The sequence below is a fragment of the Sinohyriopsis cumingii genome, chromosome 1, assembly GCF_028554795.1.
Source record: "Sinohyriopsis cumingii isolate HCF-2022 chromosome 1, ASM2855479v2, whole genome shotgun sequence".
NCBI classification, from domain to species: Eukaryota; Metazoa; Mollusca; class Bivalvia; order Unionida; family Unionidae; genus Sinohyriopsis; species Sinohyriopsis cumingii.
Window position 1 is genome coordinate 28,963,683 of NC_142961.1, and position 23,050 is coordinate 28,986,732.

General features: G+C 34.4%; 1 protein-coding gene across 1 annotated transcript in view; it reads right to left on the reverse strand.

Annotated features, from left to right (window-relative positions):
- LOC149806603 (voltage-dependent calcium channel subunit alpha-2/delta-3-like) overlaps window positions 1–23,050 on the reverse strand; it is a 102,779-nt gene that overhangs the window by 38,078 nt on the left and 41,651 nt on the right. The window contains exons 11-16 of the mRNA XM_089955436.1: window positions 16,743–16,996; window positions 15,435–15,582; window positions 11,865–12,014; window positions 9,235–9,303; window positions 4,888–5,225; window positions 2,009–2,164 (exon numbers count right to left, since the gene is read on the reverse strand). Coding sequence (XP_089811562.1) covers window positions 2,009–2,164; window positions 4,888–5,225; window positions 9,235–9,303; window positions 11,865–12,014; window positions 15,435–15,582; window positions 16,743–16,996 — 1,115 coding nt within the window. The remainder of the gene's footprint in view (window positions 1–2,008; window positions 2,165–4,887; window positions 5,226–9,234; window positions 9,304–11,864; window positions 12,015–15,434; window positions 15,583–16,742; window positions 16,997–23,050) is intronic.

Sequence of the window (23,050 nt, forward strand, 5' to 3'; positions counted from 1 at the left end):
GACCATCATCAAGAAGGAATGTACACAGCCAATCATAGTGACCATCATCAAAATGGAATGTACACAGCCAATTATATGACCATCATCAGGAAGGAATGTACACAGTCAATCATAGTGACCATCATCAAAATGGAATGTACACAGCCAATCATAGTGACCATCATCAGGAAGGATTATACACAGCCAATCATGGTGACCGTCATCAAAGAAGGAATGTACACAGCCAATCATAGTGACCATCATCAAAATGGAATGTACACAGCCAATCATAGTGACCATCATCAGGAATTAATGTACACAGCCAATCATAGTGACCATCATCAAAATGGAATGTACACAGCCAATCATACTGACCATCATCAAGAAGGAATGTACACAGCAAATCATACTGACCATCATCAAGAAGGAATGTACACAGCAAATCATACTGACCATCATCAAGAAGGAATGTACACAGCAAATCATACTGACCATCATCAAAATGGAATGTACACATATTTATTTGGGTCTAGGTCTAGGACATTGGTATTCCACATAAAAATACCCAGCCTACCAGATGTTTACCACATCCTTATTATAATTTTAATAACAGATTTTATCTTGTAAATAACTTGGAATGTTCTAGAATGGAAACTTCTATTAAGTCACGGTATTTCTTGAAAATAATAGTTGACCTAATAGATGGTTTTATAATCTTGTTTACCCGAGAAAATCATTCCTGTAATGACATCAGAGGCAGAAATCAGTTTGAGTGTTGAGTTCAGCATTTTATTTTGGTGAAATTATTTATTCAATTTATTTTTCACTGGAAATAAAAAGTGCTCTTAAGTAATATTCTTGGGCAGAAATGTTAACTTGGAAGTTGAATTGACTTTTTTACTGATATGTTTGATGGTTCAGTCCATGATAGGTTATTATCTACCAAAACACCAAGAAGTCTATCATGACAGACCATTTGCAAATTTGTATACTTCCATGTCAGACATAGTTCATCACTATCAAAATTTGTCCTTTTTTGCCGTGTTGAGATAAATAATATTTTAGTTATACCAGTATTTACCACCTTGCCACTGCATGTGCACCAGTTGTCCAGTTTGTTTACGGCATTCTGTAAAAAAAGTTCAAGTTCATGCTTTGTGTTTTGGATGTCTGACAATGTTGTGTCATGTGCATAACAATCTGTAGATGATACTGAGTCCCGTAGTAAAAGTGGTAGGTCATTAATAAATAAAATGAATAGTAGTGGACCTAGAATTGAGCCTTGCGGTACTCCATATCTAATTGTTCCAGGTTCAGACAGAACATTATTTATATAAACATGTTATATTCTCTCACTTACTGTTGTCAACTAATGTTAATCATGTTTTACTGCTGAGGCCAACTAACATTAATCATGTTTTACTGAGGCCAACTAATTTTATTCATGTCTTACTGAGGCCAACTAATGCTAATCATGTTTTACTGAGGCCAACTAACAATAATCATGTTTCACTTAGGCCAACTAATGCTAATCATGTTTTACTGAGGCCAACTACTGTTAATCAAGTTTTACTGAGGCCAACTAATGTTAATCATGTTTTACTAAGGCCAACTAATGTTAATCATGTTTTACTGAGGCCAACTAATGTTAATCATTTTTTACTTGGGCCAACTAATGCTAATCATGTTTTAATGATGCCAACTAATGTTAATCATGTTTTACTGAGGCCAACTAATGTTATTCATGTTTTAATGATGCCAACTCATTCTAAACATGTTTTACTGGGGCCAACAAATGCTAATCATGTTTCATTGAGGCCAACTTATGCTAATAATTTTTTTAATGATGCCAACTAATGTTAATCATGTTTTAATGATGCCAAATAATGCTAATCATGTTTTACTGAGGCCAGCTTATGCTAATCATGTTTTACTGATGTCAACTAATGCTACACATGTTTTAATGACGTAAAATAACTTAAAACAATGATTATCTAATGTGTATTTTCATCAGAACAAAATCACTCACTTGGTAGGGTCATAACCTCTCCGTGATCGATGACCTGGATATGTGCGGAATACACCACTTCGTAACCCAATGTTAGTCCACTTGATTTGACTGAGGGACTCAAAATTTCGAGCCTTCCAAATTTCCTCAATGGGCTGAGTTATGAGAACATCAGCTCTGAAAAAAGAAAGACAGCAGGAATTTACAGTAGCAAACATCTATTTTTTCAGAAAGGAGTACAATCCTGTAATTTTAATAAAATCTGCAACATCTGACATAATAATGTATAACTACCAGGACCAGATGACAACATTCTGTGGTCTTTTAATGGTAGAAATAAGAGCTGATGAAGGTGCAAAGCAATATCGAGTTATTCTTTGTCATGCCAGAGCAACTACAAAATAAAATACTCCCTATTTACTTGTTAATAAGATTGACCCAGCTAAAAATAACACTGACCAATTCCTGATGTCACCAAATTTCCAGCAAATGAGGTTCCACAGTGTACAGTCTAGCTGTGTTTTTAAATAAACAGCACAGACCTTGATCTGGTTTCTTGCATGCTGTATACAGTATAAATTTAAAGAATTTTATTTTTACCTGTACAAGCATTAACATCACATGATGCTGCACCTTACAATGTATATTATGCTGCTCTGTCAACATTGGTCTTTTGCCATTTATCACCTTATTTTTTCCAAAATTAAAACGTTTGCATTGACAGAAGACGGTTTGGTTTTAAATTTGTATTGTTTAAAGGAACTAAATAATCCTCAGATAAATAGTAAGTGTGTTTGATAAATACTTTTGAAGACTAAAGGCCAGAATATGGATGTGTTTTTAAGTAAAAGGTGCAGACCTTCATCTGCCAACACATTATGTGAAAGTAGGTATTGGTCTACAATGGTCAGTCTAATTATGTTTTGAAGCAAAAGGCCTTCATCTGCCACCACATTATGTGACATAAAGTCACAGACCTTGATCTGCTGGCACATTATGTGAAAGTAGGTCCCAGTCTATAATGTTCTCAGTTGGGTGTGCATTTTATATGGGTGAATACAGTTATTTCAAGAATATTTAAACTCTTTTCCCTACTTCCTACATGCCTAAGTTCCTATTCAGAGAGAACAGAAACTTCTAAAGCCAGTAAAGTAGTTTTTAGTATATTATGTTTCTCCTAAAATACTTACTATATCACATTAACATTAGAAGATTACTCTCTACCTACCTCTAAATTGAGTCCTTCCTCAAAGACTTACAAATGTCTTCCACTTGAAAATCATACTGACACAAGGGAAGTAACTCTTACCAATTAACTCCCTTGTTCCTGCTAGCTCAGATGTTACCAGTTTAAGCTTGAATGAAACTTATAATAGGATGCTCACATAGTGACATAGTGGGTTAGGGTGGGAGGGATTGACAGCAACATGATTAGGTAAGTAATCTGAAAGAAAGATAATGGTGGCACTCTACAGTTTCGTATTTTGCATTAGGATTTTAAAGAAAAAGAATTTCCCCAGCTTTCCTCATTGGTTATACTGGCTATTTAAAAAAGACCTTGTATATCTTAGGTATAATTCAAAGAACCTTTAATTCCCTTTATTTTGGTATATGATTGATGGATGTAATATGGGTTATAGAGTATACAGCTTGGCCTTACTCCAGATGTGCACCTTTCAAAAAAGTGCTAGCTCCACTTGGTCATTTTCACTTCCTGAACTTCAGAGGTAAATTGTATCAAAAAGAGCCGATAACATTTCTTACATTTTCTATATTTTAATAGCTGCTATGGATAGTGTACTTTAGACAAATTCAGGCTGATTTTTTAGCACAAGGGAGCATTCATTTTAGTTAGCAGTGTGTTTAAATCATGCACCAGTTATTATGTATTTTTGAGAGAGTGACGTATGTAAGGTGAAGCTGTTTGCGTTTAAAACATGCACAATGGAGAGAATGGTGGCATACCTCTATGCTACATTAATGTAATGTGGATGATATTTCTTTGGATATTGTACTTTTGGAAATTGTACATGATTTAAACACACTGCTAACTAAAATGAATGCTCCCTTGTGCTAAAAAATCAGCCTGAATTTGTCTAAAGTACACTATCCATAGCAGCTATTAAAATAGGGAAAATGAATTTTGTCAGACTAGACAATACCAGCCTCTGAAAGGGCAATGAATGAATTACCAAATATAGATTTTCTTTAAAATCCTAACCCTATGCTAAATACAAAACTTTAGAGCGTCACCTAAATGATTTTCTTTCTCCATTAAAATACATTGCCCAATCACATAACATTAAGAAATAGGTACAAGAAGGAAATGCTTGAGCATTCAACCTCTATCTATGTCACCCTACAGAATGACTGCTTTACTGAAAGGACAAACTTCTCCTGTTGTGAAGTTCACACAACCAATGACTATGCATTTATACACATGTGAGTGGAATCCTGCATCTGGCTATTGCTTTACATTGGAACGTTTCCCTGCCAAATCCAGCATTATGAATTAACTGGCAAGAGTTACTTCCCTTGATCTACATGAGATATATATATATATATATATATATATATATATATATATATATATATATATATATATATATATATATATATATATATACACATTTTTTATCTTTCAGAGAGGACTGGATTTAGAGCTAGCACAGAGTAATTTCCTAATGCTAATGTGATCAGGTCATGTATTTCACAGGGAAATATTTAGTGTTTCCAGACACTGTATTGTACAATATTAAATTAAATTAATGTTTTTCTCACCATCAAGATATTTCTAACTGTAGAAGAAAATTTGTCAAAACAACTTTTTTAAAACAATGCACACTGTATTGTACATAATATAGCATAGTTTAAAAATTTATGTTGATGGGTGAAAGTACCTGACCCCCTTAACAAACTTTTGGTCTGAAAGATCACATCCATGGTCTGGAACATCAGAATTAATCCACTCATGGGCATCAACTGTCTTCCGTGCTAGGTTATCATCATACAGGTAGGATATGGGATCACAGTGTGACATAGGAGCTAGGAAAATCGTTGAATACTTGTAGCTTATTCTTAATCCTGGGTACTTGGTCTCATTTTCCAGTACCTCCAGCTCTTCAAAAGCATGAGGAAATTTCTCCAAGACATCAGAACTCTTGTACTCCTTGAGCAGGTTGTAATAGCTCATAGTGTAATTTGATCTATTCCAAGGCTCTTGTGACCGCCGGAACCCCTGTTTGAAAAAAGATGGCATAAAACATTCAGCATTTGTGATTACTGGAGTACTTTAAAACAGTACCACAGCTAGATAGAAATAGAGGGATAGGGATGCCTCACTTGTGCTCTAATTGCCTCTCAAGCTCCTCCATACTGCATTTTAAGATCCATCCCCAATGTCTCTCTATCCCCTCCATACTGCATTTTAAGATCCATCCCCAATGTCTCTCTAGCCCCTCCATAATGCATTTTAAGATCCATCCCCAATGCCTCTCTAGCCCCTCCATAATGCATTTTAAGATTCATCCCCAATGCCTCTTTAGTCCCTCCATAATGCATTTTAAGATCCATCCACAATGCCTCTCTGGCCCCTCCATAATGCATTTTAAGATCCATCCACAATGCCTCTCTAGCCCCTCCATAACACATTTTAAGATCCATCCCCAATGCCTCTCTAGCCCCTCCATAATGCATTTTAAGATCAATCCACAATGCCTCTCTGGCCCCTCCATAATGCATTTTAAGATCCATCCACAATGCCTCTCTGGCCCCTCCATACTGCATTTTAAGATCCATCCACAATGCCTCTCTGGCCCCTCCATACTGCATTTTAAGATCCATCCCCAATGTCTCTCTAGCCCCTCCATACTGCATTTTAAGATCCATCCACAATGTCTCTCTGGCCCCTCCATACTGCATTTTAAGACCAATCCCCAATGCCTCTCTGGCCCCTCCATAATGCATTTTAAGATCCATCCACAATGTCTCTCTGGCCCCTCCATACTGCATTTTAAGACCAATCCCCAATGCCTCTCTAGCCCCTCCATACTGCATTTTAAGATCAATCCCCAATGCCTCTCTGGCCCCTCCATAATGCATTTTAAGATCCATCCACAATGCCTCTCTGGCCCCTCCATAATGCATTTTAAGATCCATCCTCAATGTCTCTCCAGCCCCTCCATACTGCATTTTAAGATCCATCCCCAATGCCTCTCTAGCTTTTCCATACTGCATTTTAAGATCCATCCCCAATGGCACTCAGGCCCCTCCATACTGCATTTTAAGATCCCTATGCCTCGACCCTAGCCCCTCCATATTGCATTTTAAAATCCATCTCCAATGCCTCTCCCATTTATACTTTTGCTCTTGATTCCACTTTTATTAACTGTGTAAGTGTGTTTTAAAACAAAATCCATTCCTACATCCGAATAAATGAAAAAAACAATTCCTACATCCAAATAGATGAAATTCAAAATTTCATAATTGATATCAAGTTTTCAAATCTTGACAAAATGAGTGGTCAAGGGTGAAAAACCAATGTGTACATTTCGAAACAAGTAGATAAATTTAAATTATATAACTTAACATTTCATTTAAAAAATACTTCCTCTATCCATAATAAGTGCTCCTTGCTTAAAAAACTGCTGCCATCACTAAAAATGCCTTTCATTCCCTCCTCTCCATAAGTGATTAAAACTAAAGTCCTGTCTAAAGGTCAAAAACAGTGAAAATCATGCCCCAAGATTATCATGAATTCTAGCACTATTAAATTCAACTTAAAATTTGAATATTGATTAGGTGATGATTTTAATTTAGTTGGTCAAATATCAATATCTAATCAGCTTGTGATTTCAAGTTATTCAAACAACTTCAATATATATTTGGCTGATTGGTGATTTTAAGTGAGCCAGTCAAAGCCCAGAACCTTGAGTCTGAGTCAAGAGGAGAGAATTCTTAATAATCTTGGTGCCAGTCATTGACTATGTCCCTTGAAATTACTTTTCCATTAGTACATTTTAGCTGTTCTCAATACCAGTTCTTTACAAAGCACTATTTATAACATGTAGTTCTAATCTTAAACCTTAAATACTCTCTAATTAATGCCTTGAAAGAAATCTTGAGATTCTGACAAATCCAAATTAGTGTTTCAGATAAAAGAGGAAATCTTGACAACATGAGTGGTCAAGGATGAAAAACCAATGTGTACATTTTGAAACAAGGAGATAGATAAATTTAAAATTATATAATTTAACATTTCATAGCAAGCTGTAAAGTACACTATCAGGTATTCTTTCATAATTTGACATTTTTCTCTGAGTCTAATACATTCTACTTTGAGTAAAAAATGTACACAAACCCTAGGCCTACATATGACCACTGAGTTTAGCATTCCTGACAACTCACTGTGTGTCACATAAAAGCATGATTTTTTTAACTAATAACCCTTTAAATGGGTGTGTTAGAAAAAACATGAATTCATCAAGATGCAATAATAACAAATAAGGGAGGGACATGTTTATGAAAAGTTATACAGTTGTCTCATTTGATGGAATATCCTGCTTGGGGAATGTTTTTAAAGCTTATTAATGCCTTCGATAAGGAATAAACCAGTAATTAATATGTTCTATTGCACACTTTATCCAGCAAAATGCACCATTACTGCTGCTAAATTGACTTCCTGTGAGTATACCAGGAAGCAAGGAAACTATCTGGGAGATTAAATTTAAAAGCAGATTTTGAACGCTGATCCAGAAAAAAAATAAAATTGTTTAAGTAGTCATAACAATCATAATCATGTCTGAACATGATTAAGAAATCAGGCATTGATGAAAGTAGATATAAATCAAAATTAAGTAACCGTGTCTTTTACTAAAATTGACTCTCAGCTTGCCAATACACAAACATTCATGTCTGAATGCAGAAATATACAAAAAATAGAGATTTAAATCCTTAAAATTAAAGTCACAATCCTTAAAACTAAAGTACAATCATTAAAACTAAAGTCACAATCCGTAAAATTAAAGTCACAATCCTTAAAACTAAAGTCACAATCCTTAAAACTAAAGTCACAATCCGTAACTTTAAAGTCACAATCCTTAAAATTAAAGTCACAATCCTTAAAACTAAAGTCACAATTCTTAAAACTAAAGTGACAATCCATAAAATTAAAGTCACAATCAATAAAACTAAAGTCACAATCCTTAAAACTAAAGTCAAAATTCTTAAAACTAAAGTCACAATCAATAAAACTAAAGTCACAATCCATAACTTTAAAGTCACAATCCTTAAAACTAAAGTGACAATCCGTAAAATTAAAGTCACATTCAATAAAACTAAAGCCACAATCCTTAAAATTAAAGTCACAATCCTTAAAACTGAAGTCGCAATCTGTAAAACTAAAGTCACAATCATTAAAACTAAAGTCACAATCCTTAAACCTAAAGTCACAATCCTTAAAACTAAAGCGCAATCATTAAAATGATGTTGTTTTGTTTCTAGAGTAACCCTACCAAAGCAATTTTCACTGTATCATTTCATGCAAGAAATGTTTTTAAAAATAAAAATCTCTTCATTTTTGTAAGAAAACAGACATTAATTTGACAAAATATACAATGACAAAAAACACAATGTATATCATTATAGGCAAAATCTAAATTTGTCTTAATTTACTGTTAAATTTCATAACCATTAACTGATGTATTAATACTGCCATTAACTGCACATAATGGAGAAACAAATCCATGCAAACTGATTGTTTGTGCCTGAAAAAATATATAATATAAAGAAAATATATAGTGGATATCTATTTTTTTAAAGCAGATATAAGGAAATATTTCATTTGTGAAATAGAAACATTTTCTATTGTCACTCATGGCTTCACCACTCATGAAAATACAATGTTCCCACATCATGAATTAAATATTTCCTTGCATCTACCCCAAAAATGTAGATATCCTCTATATATAAGACAAATCCCTCTGCTGGGTGTCTGAGCAAAATGACATTACTGCTTAACACTAGATCACTGTGGCTGGGAAGAGTTTCTACAATGTCACAGAATTCTAATTTCCCATTGTGTACTCGATTAAGTTGGGGTACTGACTGCAAAAGTATGCCTATTTTTAGTTACAATTAGCCAGCCAGGTAAACTTTACCTAGTGGCTTGGGGGAATTCAGTTCTCTAGGTAAATGTATGGGAAGGTGGCACATTTCCCCTAGTAATGGACTTGTAATGAAATACATACCACATCTGTGTCTGCGAGGCTGTAGGCAAATGAATATTCGGATTCATTAAGGCCAGCATAGTAGTATGTCTGAAATACCAAAGTATCAATATCACTGACAATGTGGATCATTGTACAAATTATATACAAATTTTTTAGACCCCTCCCCACCGCCCAGCAGATGCCTTTTCCAATATTACACAACTAAAGAAACATTAATTCAACATTCAGGTGCAAACTGAAGACACCTTAATTCAATATTCAGGGGCAAAGCTCTAATCAAAGTGGCCATGAATCAGTAAAATTTTGATAAGAAAAAATGAAAGTCCAACTTTATGTAGCTTTTCTGCATAAAAAGCCTCATAGCAATTTTGTTTTCATTCATGAAATCTTGATATGTTACTTAACAAAAACAGAATATGTGACTTATTGGATGGAATAGATTTTGGACATGCAACACAGACGAACATGGGTAACACTTGTCCATCTCCCCAAAAATGTGAAATTCTAATGTCTCTTGATGGACATATTTCCTGAAAAAGAACATGGTGGCCATATATTTGTGACACTTAATATAAAATCATTCAAAGGGGATATAGCAAGTTCTGATAAAAAAGAAAACATTGATATAACTAAAAAATTAAATGTACCAGAAAATATGTTGTTTTTGGTTTCAAATTTGCTTCTGCTTTAGTGTTAGTATTATCTTTCCATGATTAACTGGTTTCTTCTCAAACTAATTATTTATTTTTCTCAAAAAATCATTTTTCGTTCAGAACCTTTACAACATAATTTCACCCAACAAAACTATTTAATTCCACTCTATTGTTTTTAAATTTAATTATTCACTGACAACAAGATGATTTACTACCTTAAAAGTAGGCAGCACCTAATTAATAGGCAGTGTTGGTAAAATTAAATGGTGAAATTTAATCTGATCAAGTCCCAAAATAACTCTTGGAGGATGATAGTTAGTTTTTGTTGCTAGTATATTTGCTTGTTCATTTGGGCCAAAATTTCACATATTTAGTTCTAAAGGGATGATGTGCTGACATACTGCAACAATAACCATGTGGTGTGAGGGACAGATGTAATGTGTATAGTACAGAACCTGGGGCAAACATTCAATACTTGTGTTTGAACAAGTCCATGAGATGCACTTTCACACCTCTTTGTCTTGTACTTTATAGTCCGGGAGAAAATTAGCATTTGTGACTAAACAAGCTTAGTCATCAACACCTCTACTGATTGTCTGACAAAGAAATAATGCACAAACTGGACCTAGTCACCTCTAAATTAAGCTCTTTTGATAAACATTTATATTGATTGCATAACAAAGAAATAAAGTGCAATTAAACCTAGTCACCTCTAAATTAAGCTCTGTTGGTAAACATTCATACTGACTGTATGACAAAGAAACAATGTGCAAACTAGACATAGTCACCTCTAAATTAAGCTCTTTTGATAAACATTTATACTGATTGTCTAACAAAGAAATAATGTGCAAACTCAATCTAGTCACCTCTAAATTAAGTTCTGTTAGTAAACATTTATTCTGATTATATGACAAAGAAATAATGTGCAATTAGATCTAGTCACCCCTAAATTAAGTTCCGTTAGTAAACATTTATACTGATTGTCTAACAAAGAAATAATGTGCAATTAGACCTAGTCACCTCTAAATTAAGCTCTGTTAGTAAACATTTATTTTGACTATGAAAAAAAATGAAGTGCAATTAGACCTAGTCACCCCTAAATTAAGCTCTGTTGGCAATATTTCTATGACTGTCTGACAAAGAAATACCATGCAATTAGACCTAGACATCTCTAAATTAAGCTCTGTTGGCAATGTTTCTATTGACTGTCTGACAAAGAAATACCATGCAATTAGACCTAGTCATCTCTAAATTAAGCTCTGTTGGCAACATTTCTATTGATTGTCCAACAATAAAACAATGTGTAAACTTTAACTCTGATTTTGTTAATGTGCTTATTTGAAAGCTTAATGGATAAATGACTCACAGACATGTTAATGAAATTTATTTAGAGTTTCTATGACTGATGGATGGTCATTCAGGGTCTGTACTAGTCAAAACTACTGATCAACTGGATTTCATGTCTGTCAAATACAGGGATATCATGCTGATGAATTACCATAATACATTTAAATTAATGATTTTTTAACATACAAACAACTAGAAATCTCCCATTTTAAACAATAAATCGTTTCCAGCATATTTAATTTCCATACTTTCTCATACTTTGTTGTACTGATTTCATGAACTTTACACTTTATTCCTGACATCTGAAATGCTCACCAATTTAATGTCATGAGTAAATGTCCTTCAGTAACTGAATGCAATTATAAAAGAATGCAAATTTAAAATTATGTACAAACTTAAACCAGAAGGATGCACATGTCATATGTTTTATGTGATTTTGAATGTTTTAAGGGATTTATCATTAATGGCTGATTGCTACCAACTGTTACATACTGACTGATTCATGTACTTTGCTTTCAGTTAATTTTCTTTTATACTGCCATACAATATAGTATATAACCATGTGAAAATTGTACATCCATATAAAACTGTAAAGTAAATCCCAACCTACAGCCAAAAAATACCTCCCCCCCCCAACCTCCCTCTTACTCGTGGTATCCTATCCCTGGCCTTGGCAATCCTGAGTTTCCCCATTTTGCCAGCTCGCATGTTTTGCTCGATGGTGGAGAATTCTTGGGGATTTCCTTCTTTGTCTTGCTCTAACTGGTGTATTGGGATAAAGATCGGATCTTCTAGAAGCTGAAAAAGTCAGATAATTAAACATGAGGTTGAAGTGGGACCAATACTGCTCACCTGATCAATTCTGACTTTTAGTATAAGCATTGATGCATTTAACAAGGAAACAAAAATTTGGATCCAAGATTCTAAAGCAGATCATCAAATATAAATCATTTGTGTCACGAAATCTTTTCCTTTGAAACCTATGTAAAAATTAAATCTAAACTCTGGGCAGAAAACCTTGTTTATCACTGGATGAGAAACAAGGACAGCCAGCCAACAAATCTTCAAAATATACTGATTTTTGTTAAAACTTTACTAAGCAATCAAATGTAAAAAAAAATAATATTCACTAGATTACTGCAGAAATACAGGTGATGAATTTATGTTCATGATTGGGGATAATCAAAAAGTTGTGCCATGGAGAAAAGCAGGAAAGGAATGAGCAGTCCAATCATCTTACCAAGATCAACATCAAGTCTGATGATATTGCATTGTATAAACATCACGTAGTTGTGTTATGTATATCTATAATTTTGTAACTCTTGATACATGATTATGTCTACATTATGTGTAGGTTTTGTTCATAACTGTAAACTGTTATGATCATCTATAGTCAAGAGATTGGAAAGCTAGATTTTGTACATGGGAATAAAATTCTATTTTAAGATATTAAAAGCATAGATGAAGTAGTATCTATAAATAGTTTCAAAAGTACATGTCTATGACCATTAATAATAATATTAAAAATATTACCTGTATGCTAGTTCGGGGTTATTTTCGATTGGATGGGTTAGGTCACATGAATATGTATTTTGAAATATTAGACTGAGTAGTAAGATCTGACACATGAGGACATTGTGACATACAGTCATATCAGACTCTAGAAGGTGTAAAAAAGGATATAACTGTGCAATCAGATTCATTTCTATTTTGGGTTCATTCCTAGTTCAGATTCTTATTTCACATGATGAAATCAGCCTGCAGATGTGTTTAATGTTCAAGTCATCCAGAAAGATAAACACCAAAAATCATCTTGAATTGTATGTATTGAATGGTGTAAAGTATGGAATTAAACATAATGTATGTAATGAATGGTATGGAATTAAACATAATGTATGTATTGAATAGTGTAAAGTATGGAATTAAACATAATGTATGTATTGAATTGTGTAAAGTATGGAATTAAACATAATGTATGTATTGAATGGTGTAAAGTATGGAATTAAACATAATGTATTGAATTGTGTAAAGTGGAATTAAACATAATGTATTTATTGAATGGTGTAAAGTATGGAATTAAACATAATGTATGTATTGAATGGTGTAAAGTATGGAATTAAACATAATGTATTGAATTGTGTAAAGTGGAATTAAACATAATGTATTTATTGAATGGTGTAAAGTATGGAATTATACATAATGTATGTATTGAATGGTGTAAAGTATGGAATTAAACATAATGTATGTAATGAATGGTATGGAATTAAACATAATGTATGTATTGAATGGTGTATAGTATGGAATTAAACATAATGTATGTACTGAATAGTGTAAAGTATGGAATTAAACATAATGTATTTATTGAATTGTGTAAAGTATGGAATTAAACATAATGTATTTATTGAATGGTGTAAAGTATGGAATTAAACATAATGTATTGAATTGTGTAAAGTGGAATTAAACATAATGTATTTATTGAATTGTGTAAAGTATGGAATTAAACATAATGTATGTACTGAATGGTGTAAAGTATGGAATTAAACATAATGTATGTACTGAATGGTGTAAAGTATGTAATTAAACATAATGTCTGTATTGAATGGTGTAAATTATGAAATTAAAAATAATTTTATGTATTAAATGGTATAAATTATGGAATTAAACATAATGTATGTATTGAATGGTGTAAAGTATGGAATTAAACATAATGTATTGAATTGTGTAAAGTATGGAATTAAACATAATGTATGTACTGAATGGTGTAAAGTATGTAATTAAACATAATGTCTGTATTGAATGGCATAAATTATGAAATTAAAAATAATTTTATGTATTGAATGGTATAAATTATGGAATTAAACATAATGTATGTATTGAATTGTGTAAAGTGGAATCAAAAATAATTTTATGTATTGAATGGTATAAAGTATGGAATTAAACATAATGTATATATTGAATTGTGTAAAGTATGGAATTAAAAACAATTTTATGTATTGAATGGTATAAAGTATGGAATTAAACATAATGTATGTATTGCATTGTGTAAAGTATGGAATTAAAAATAATTTTATGTATTGAATGGTAAAAAGTATGGAATTAAACATAATGTATGTATTGAATTTTGTAAAGTATGGAATTAAAAATAATTTTATGTACTGAATGGTGTAAAGTATGGAATTAAAGTTGATGTATGTATTGAATGGTGTAAAGTATGGAATTAAACATAATGTATATTCATACCTACAGGGGGCTTAGCTTAGCATTGGTCTGACACCAAAGTAATTCACCATATAATCATACCTAATGGGGGCTTAGCTTAGCATTGGTCTGACACCTAAGTAATTCACCATATATTCATACCTAAAAGGGGCTTAGCTTAGCATTGGTCCGACACCTAAGTAATTTACCATATATTCATACCTAAAGGGGGCTTAGCTTAGCATTGGTCGGACAGCTAAGTAATTTACCATATATTCATACCTAAAGGGGGCTTAGCTTAGCACTGGTCCAACACCTAAGTAATTTACCATACATTCATACCTAAAGGGGGCTTTGCTTAGCACTGGTTCAACACCTAAGTAATTTACCATATATTCATACCTAAAGGGGGCTTAGCTTAGCACTGGTTCAACACCTAAGTAATTTACCATATAGTCATACCTACAGGGGGCTTAGCTTAGCATTGGTCCGGCACCGAAGTAATTTACCATATATTCATACCTAAAGGGGGCTTAGCTTAGCACTGGTTCAACACCTAAGTAATTTACCATATATTCATACCTAAAGGGGGCTTAGCTTAGCACTGGTTCAACACCTAAGTAATTTGCCATATATTCATTAGAAGATTATATCCTGCTAAACATAGCAAATGTCTTTATTTCCTGAAATATTGATGACCTAGAGTCCAAAGTTTTATACAAGGCCCACCAAAATTATAAGATTTTGATAACAAAATGGCATAAAATAGGTGGAAATTCTTTTCCTGTTCAATCCAAAAGAAATGTCCTGTCAACAACTTTTCCTACCAAATATCAGTCAAAAATGATTCATACTAAAATTAATCATACACTTGGAAATAAATAATATAGTATTCTTCATTTTCTGCAAATCTGATTTTTACCTTCTTGCATAAGATATCATAACAGGTTTGCATCTCTATTAACTCTGACTGATATAATATTAAAGACAGTATACAAATTCTTGCCCAAGTATACTCACATTGGTGCTGGGTTTGAGTTTGGGATGGAAAATTGTCTCCCCCTGATTGTTGATGAGGAATGAATAGACATTCCCTGGCCATTGGTGCTTTGTCAGGAAGTTCTCGATTTCATCCAGAGTTGCATCAATTCCCACAACTCCAATTGTCCTGAAGCCCAATGAAAGACACAGACATTAAAAAATGAAAGAAAGTAAACATCTAAATATTGTGGAGCCTTTGAATTTCAGTGATCGTTTTTGTTGCACACAAATATTTTGTCAGCAGATGGCAATGAATGGTATTGTTTGTACTAATACAAACAGTCAGCACATGGCAATGAATGATATTGTTAGCACTAATACAGTCAGCACATGGCAATGAATGATATTGTCTGTACTAATAAAGTCAACACATGGCAATGAGTGGTATTATTTGTACTAGTACAAACAGTCAGCACATGGCAATGAATGATATTGTTGGTACTAATACAGTCAGCACATGGCAATGAATGATATTGTCTGTACTAATACAGTCAACACATGGCAGTGAATGGTATTGTTTGTACTCATACAAACAGTCAGCACATGGCAATGAATGATATTGTTGGTACTAATACAGTCAGCACATGGCAATGAATGGTATTGTTTGTACTAATACAAACAGTCAGCACATGGCAATGAATGATATTGTCTATACTAATAAAGTCAGCACATGGCAATGAATGATATTTTTTGTACTAATACTGACAGTCAGCACGTGGTTATGAATGATATTGTTTGTACTAATACAGACAGTCAGCACATGGCAATGAATGATATTGTTTGTACTAATAGTCAGCACATGGCAATGAATGATATTGTTTGTACTAATACAGACAGTCAGCACATGGCAGTGAATGGTATTGTTTGTACTAATACAAATAGTCAGTACATGTCAAAGAATGATATTTTTTGTACTAATACTGACAGTCAGCATACGGCAATAAATGACATTGTTTGTACTAATACAAACAGTCAGTACATGATGCAAGATGGCTGGCATGTAATGTGATGTGAGATGGCTGGAATGTAATATGATGCGAGATGGCTGGCATGTAATATGATGTGAGATGGCTGGCATATATTATGGTGTGAGATGGCTGGCATGTAATATGATGCAAGATTGCAGGGAATAACCAGCTCTACTTTGTACCTAAATTATGCTGTATGAAGAATAATCTAAAGATGGGGGGTGGGGTTAATATATATATATAGTTTACAGTTTCTTCTATAATTAAGACTCAACCTGAAAGGGTATAGACAGAAAACAAGGTGGCAGAGCTGACTCACTTCTCAGTAACATCACTGGTGACAGGTATTGTGTGTGTGACCATTATGCCAAGGCCCCATGAATCAAGATATGGTGAGGTCCACATAGCTATGCTCGTCTTTGCATTTGTTGACAGGAAGTCAAAGTAATTGCTCATCTGTGAAATCAGGTTCTCCCCATCATGCAACTTCTTGATGCTGCCTGCATGGTCACATGCCAACTTCCCTGGGAAAAGTTCTGCATCATCTTGAATCAGGTAGCTGAATATTCTGGCCTTTACGAAAAAAAATCAAAGCATGTAAACAAAACTTGGAAGCATATTTTCATATCTTAATCTACAACTCATAAGGGATGTAATTTAATAACTGACTAGAAGACGAAGCTTAGATTCCAAAACAATTAAACCAACAAAACACAAGACATGTATTTAGATGAGATGGCTATCTGTACCAAATTCTAGCATTACAACAATAAAGTATAACAGAACCATTTGCCTGACATAAAGAAGTCAATTTCTAAACCAAACTTGAGTCATAAAGTTGTCAATTTTAAGGGGTACATGCGATTTCAAATATGCCTCAAGTCTTGTTAATGATATACATACACCAAATTTTGTTTCAATTTATCAAGTCTTTCAAAGTTATAAACCAAAAATGAAATTCAATATCCTACTGGCAAACATCAAAGTTAACAATCACAAATGAAATTTAATATACTCAGGCAAACTTCATATTTATCAGTCTGAAATGAAATTCAATATGCTTGGGCAAATTTCAAACTGAAATAAGTGCCATAATTTACACAAATTTGGACACAAAAAGGTGACAATACAAATTAACTTCAATTCCATGAATATCTTTCAAATATTATCAAGCAAAAATTAAATCTGTGATTCTAGGGAAGACAAATAAAATGGAGACCATATCTCACTCAAATTATGACAGAAAAACATGAAACAAAAGCTCTGAACTAAGTCTTCTTGACACTGAATCTGATATCAAATTAAAATTTAAACCCATAAATTTCATAATATACCAAAGCAAAGTTCTGAGTCAAACACTGTCTATAGTTCAGTTAAAGTGCAGAAAAAAATTTGGTGAAAATCAAATCTGACTTAATGGGTGTATCTTTTTAATCTTAAGTCTCAAACCAAAATTAGCTTCAAACCATACAGCCCTTCCAAGGTAATTTTCAACCCATACAGTCCATCAAAAGTAATTTTCAACCCTTACAGTCCTTCAGAAGTAATTTTCAACCTGTACAGTCCTTCAAATTTTCAAGCCATACAGTCCTTAAAAAGTAATTCAGCAGAAATGACATTTCTGACATGCAGGACTGTATGGTGCATTGACAAACACAACCTTACATGACTACTCTACAATCTATGGCACAAGTACAAAAAATACAAATGACCTTTGTAAATCTGAAGATGGTGGGTGGAATCTTAGTGACTAGTTTTTATGTTGAGCATGATCACAAGTAACTTTGTTTCCCCAAACTTTGGAGGATACAAATTTGATGGGCTACTCATCTTCAGAGAATTCAAGACTGGGAGGAAATACAACTCTTACACTGACCTTTTCTGAAAAGTTATAACTACATTTCAAATTACAATCTGGACGGCTTGTACAAGTTACAACTATATTTCTTGTTACAATCTGGCTGTCTTGTACAAGTTATAACTACATTTCATGTTACATTCTTCCTGGCTTGTACAAATTATAACTACATTATATGTTACAATCTGCCTGGCTTGTACAAGTAATAACTATAGTTTATATTACAATCTGGTGGTCTTGTACAAGTTATAATTGCATTTTATGTTACAATCTGCCTGGCTTGTACAAGTTATAACTACATTTCAAGCTACATTCTGCCTGGCTTGTACAAATTATAACTACATTACATGTTACACATTCTGCCTTGCTTGTACAAGTTATAACTACATTACATGTTACAATCTGCCTGGCTTGTACAAATATCATAACCTTATTACATGTATTCAAATTTAAATGTACATTTAAAGAAATGGTGGTGAAATATTTTATTTTGATAATACTTACACAATAATAAATAATACATCATGATGAGTACATCATCAACCTTGCAACAGCACCCCTTCCAAGCTAAAGGAGACATGTGCCACATCTTTTGGCTTGTTACAGCAACAAAGGTGCATGGTATCTGCAACAATTTCATCTGGTCTGAGCTGAGAGCTTACTGTATCAGGACGAAAGAGCCTTTGCTGAAATGTCATTCCTTCCTTCACTGAGTTGTAAGAACATGTCAGATTCATTCTTCTGAATGACTAAGTTCATTTTCAGCATGACTTAAGAGCCCTTACAGGGATCCTTTAGAAACCATTTGGGTAAAGGCTCCAAGGAAGACATGAGTTTCAAGACAAAGAACTGATTTCCCTCATTGGGAACCTGTTCTTGACAATTAGAAGAGTGAAGACCATCATGAGTGGCACTTAAACAACATGATGGTACTGGACATCTGACAAGGCATGATGAATCTCACGACTCCTACCTGCTGTAGCTAGAATGACTAGAAAGCAGGTTTTTAATGATAGGTGCGTCAAGAAGACAGTGGTTTTGTATGATAGGTGTGTCAAGAAGATGGTGGTTTTGTATGATAGGTGTGTCACGAAGACAGTGGTTTTGTATGATAGGTGTGTCAAGAAGACAGTGGTTTTGTATGATAGGTGTGTCACAAAGACAGTGGTTTTGTATGATAGGTGTGTCAAGAAGACAGTGGTTTTGTATGATAGGTGTGTCATGCAAACAGTGGTTTTGTATGATAGGATTGTCATAAAGACAGTGGTTTTGTATGAAAGGTGTGTCAAGAAGACAGTGGTTTTGTATGATAGGTGTGTCAAGATGACAGTGGTTTTGTATGATAGGTGTGTCAAGAAGACAGTGGTTTTGTATGAAAGGTGTGTCAAGAAGACAGTGGTTTTGTATAATAGGTGTGTCAAGAAGACGGTGGTTTTGTATGATAGGTGTGTCAAGAAGACAATGGTTTTGTATGAAAGGTGTTGTCAAGAAGACAGTGGTTTTGTATGACAGGTGTGTCATGCAAACTGTGGTTTTGTATGATAGGACTGTCATAAAGGCAGTGGTTTTGTATGATAGGTATTTCAAGAAGACAGTGGTTTTGTATGAAAGGTGTGTCAAGAAGACAGTGGTTGTGTATGATAGGTGTGTCATGCAAACAGTGGTTTTGTATGATAGGATTGTCATAAAGGCAGTGGTTTTGTATGATAGGTGTGTCAAGAAGACAGTGGTTTTGTATGATAGGTGTGTCAAGAAGGCAGTGGTTTTGTATGATAGGTGTGTCAACAAGACAATGGTTTTGTATGATAGGTGTGTCAAGAAGTCAGTGGTTTTGTATGATAGGTGTGTCAACAAGACAATGGTTTTGTATGATAGGTGTGTCAAGAAGACAGTGGTTTTGTATGATAGGTGTGTCATGCAAACAGTGGTTCTGTATGATAGGACTGTCATAAAGGCAGTGGCTTTGTATGATAGGTGTGTCAAGAAGGCAGTGGTTCAAACGATGCCTTATTCAACCACATCATAATGCATGGAAGATTCCATTCTGGACAATGGCTGTAAGCCTGGTTGAGAAAAATCAAAGTTTGCAAGAAGGTTTGAGAAGTTCTTATTCTGGCTTCAATGATACCTTCCATGATAGTGAAATGTGGCAAAAGTTTTGGATTAATAGTCCTTAATGCTGATGGGAGCTAACATCTTCTTGACAAGCCCATGGAGCAAATATAAAAACTGCAATATCAAGCATGTGTGTGTTGAGCAGATGCCCCGCACAAGAGACCAACACCCAAAATATGGAAGAGTTTAGGCTTTGTTTAGACTGCTGAAAGATAGTCAACAAAATGATGTCAAGCATGGATCATATTGATACAACATTCCAGACCTGTCTTGGGATGTTGAGGATGGGCTTCCAGACCATATGTACCAAAGCTCACAATTTCTCTGTTGGCTGCTGGGATATCGCTGTGAAAAACTGTTGACTGCTGGGATATCACTGTGAAAAACTGTTGACTGCTGGGATATCACTGTGAAAAACTGTTGACTGCTGGGATATTACTGTGAAAAACTGTTGACTGTTGGGATATCACTGTGAAAAACTGTTGACTGCTGGGATATCACTGTGAAAAACTGGCTTGAGCATGGAAAACCAGGTTTAAATGTAATACGAGCTGTTGAAGTAAAAATAAAGGTTATTAACAGTGTCTTGGCCAGAATGGGGTACTTGTTTGAACAATGGCTGGACTCTGTTGGCCAACAGACCAAACAGAGTGAAAACTTTAGAAGTGGATAATTATGGAGCAGGTAGAGGTGGCTGAAATACTGGCAGCAAAGACCAGGAAGTCCCTTTAAAGAGTGAACAGAAGGCAAGGACTTCTCTGGGCAATGTCAGATAAGAAAGGACCTCCAAGTGTAAACCTCAAACATGGACAAATGTGGTGACATACACTGTGATATATGTGACAAATGAATTAGCAAAACAGGTTGATTGGGGCAATGAACAAGTTTGGGGTCTGGCCATGTTGTGACATGGTTAACTCTAGGTGTTCAGTACATACATCATCAACATTCTAGGACTGGTATTTAGCATTGATGAAAGGAGTGTTGCTGTAGATAATTCTGAGTCTTGACAAAGAAAGAACCAGTGGTGGATCTCCAAGATACTTTCAGGAGTCTGGTACTGGGTTGCGTGAGATGGTTCACCAATTCCTCACCATGTAAACAAGGAATCTAAGTCAAAGCCAGGGCTGGCCACAATCTACGTCTCTGAATTAGGAATGGGTATACTAAGAAAATATATCGTTGTATCCAGTCCAATAAATCAAAGGTGTAAGTTAAAACTGTCAGAGCTTGTGTGATCCATTGCTACTTGGCATCTGGTGCCAAAATCCAGTAATGTCTATCCAGGGAAAAAGATCACTATTAGACTGTACCAGGGTAGGCATGCATTACTTGTGTATTCACCAATGATCCACTGGCTTCAAAAGTGAAGTAATGGAGATCTAATCTGTATGTGGTGATGAGGGTGATGGCAAAGTTGGTGCTGTGTGAGACGCTCGCGATGGCCTGGACTGCCAATTCCTCATCTGAACCTTTGGGGATACTGCTAAGAGAAACTTGCTGACTCAGGCGGCAGTGGTGGCAATACTTACAGCGTCCACATACCTGAATGTTCATTTCTTAGCTCTCCCATTTATCCAAGTTAGTTCTTTGATTGAGACAGTTACCTATACATCACCACACAAGTATAAATGCAAATGACATGTATGTTCAAAATAGTACCTCATACAATTCACACAGTGAGACAGAATGATCACTTAATCCTACCCAATGTGTACTTGACAGAATTCATGAAACACTGTTAAATACTAAGAGCATTTTGGTGAATAGCAGACAAATAAACAGGTACTGACATGCTTATTGTATGATAAGTTGAACAAATGAAGTGACATATACTTATGTGTCTATCGTGAAAATAGGGCAAAAAATAGAATAACTGGAGTATACATTTTTAATGTGACAAAATCTCAGAAGAATTGTTCAAGGCATATGCAACTGAAGAAAAGACACATGTGAATTCAGAATTTGTGAGGCCTATGGAAGGGCTGTGCTTCACAGAATAAGCTGAAGAAGTAACTGCCATATTTACAGTATCTGGTGCCAGTCCCTGTATCATGGAAAGACCACTCTTGTTTCATTTGACAAGCAGATGACTGTTATAGCATTGCCAAAACATGACATTACAGACATTGTTTTTAGGCTGGAGGATTGTGTGTTGGACATGTAAAGTAGTGGATGTACCCTAAATGTATCATGAATGGGTGACATATCTGAAGAAGAAAATTAAAACAAAAGTCCTTCATAGGGACTGACACTCTACTGAACACAAGGAATTTCCAAGATTCCAAGATCAAATGATTACTACTTTTTGACAGCTATAACTTTCTTGAGTGCTAAATAGATTTTCAGACTGTCCACTTTGATGGCCATACTAGGTGTAAGATTGGTACCATATTTATTTAAGATCAACCAGGTATCATTAGGAGCTTTCTGGAAAAAAAAATCTATTTCAATATGACCATCCATTCTGGAAGAGTATTTACAGCAAATTTTTATCATGACTTTTATTGCAGCCATATTGGTTGTAAGATTGGCAACAATTCTGGAGTTAGAACCAATTAGACATCACAAGTCTGTTAGTGAAAACCCTATGATGATATAGCCATCCATTCAGGAGTAGTGATCAAATGATTTTCAAGATGGGCACCATGATG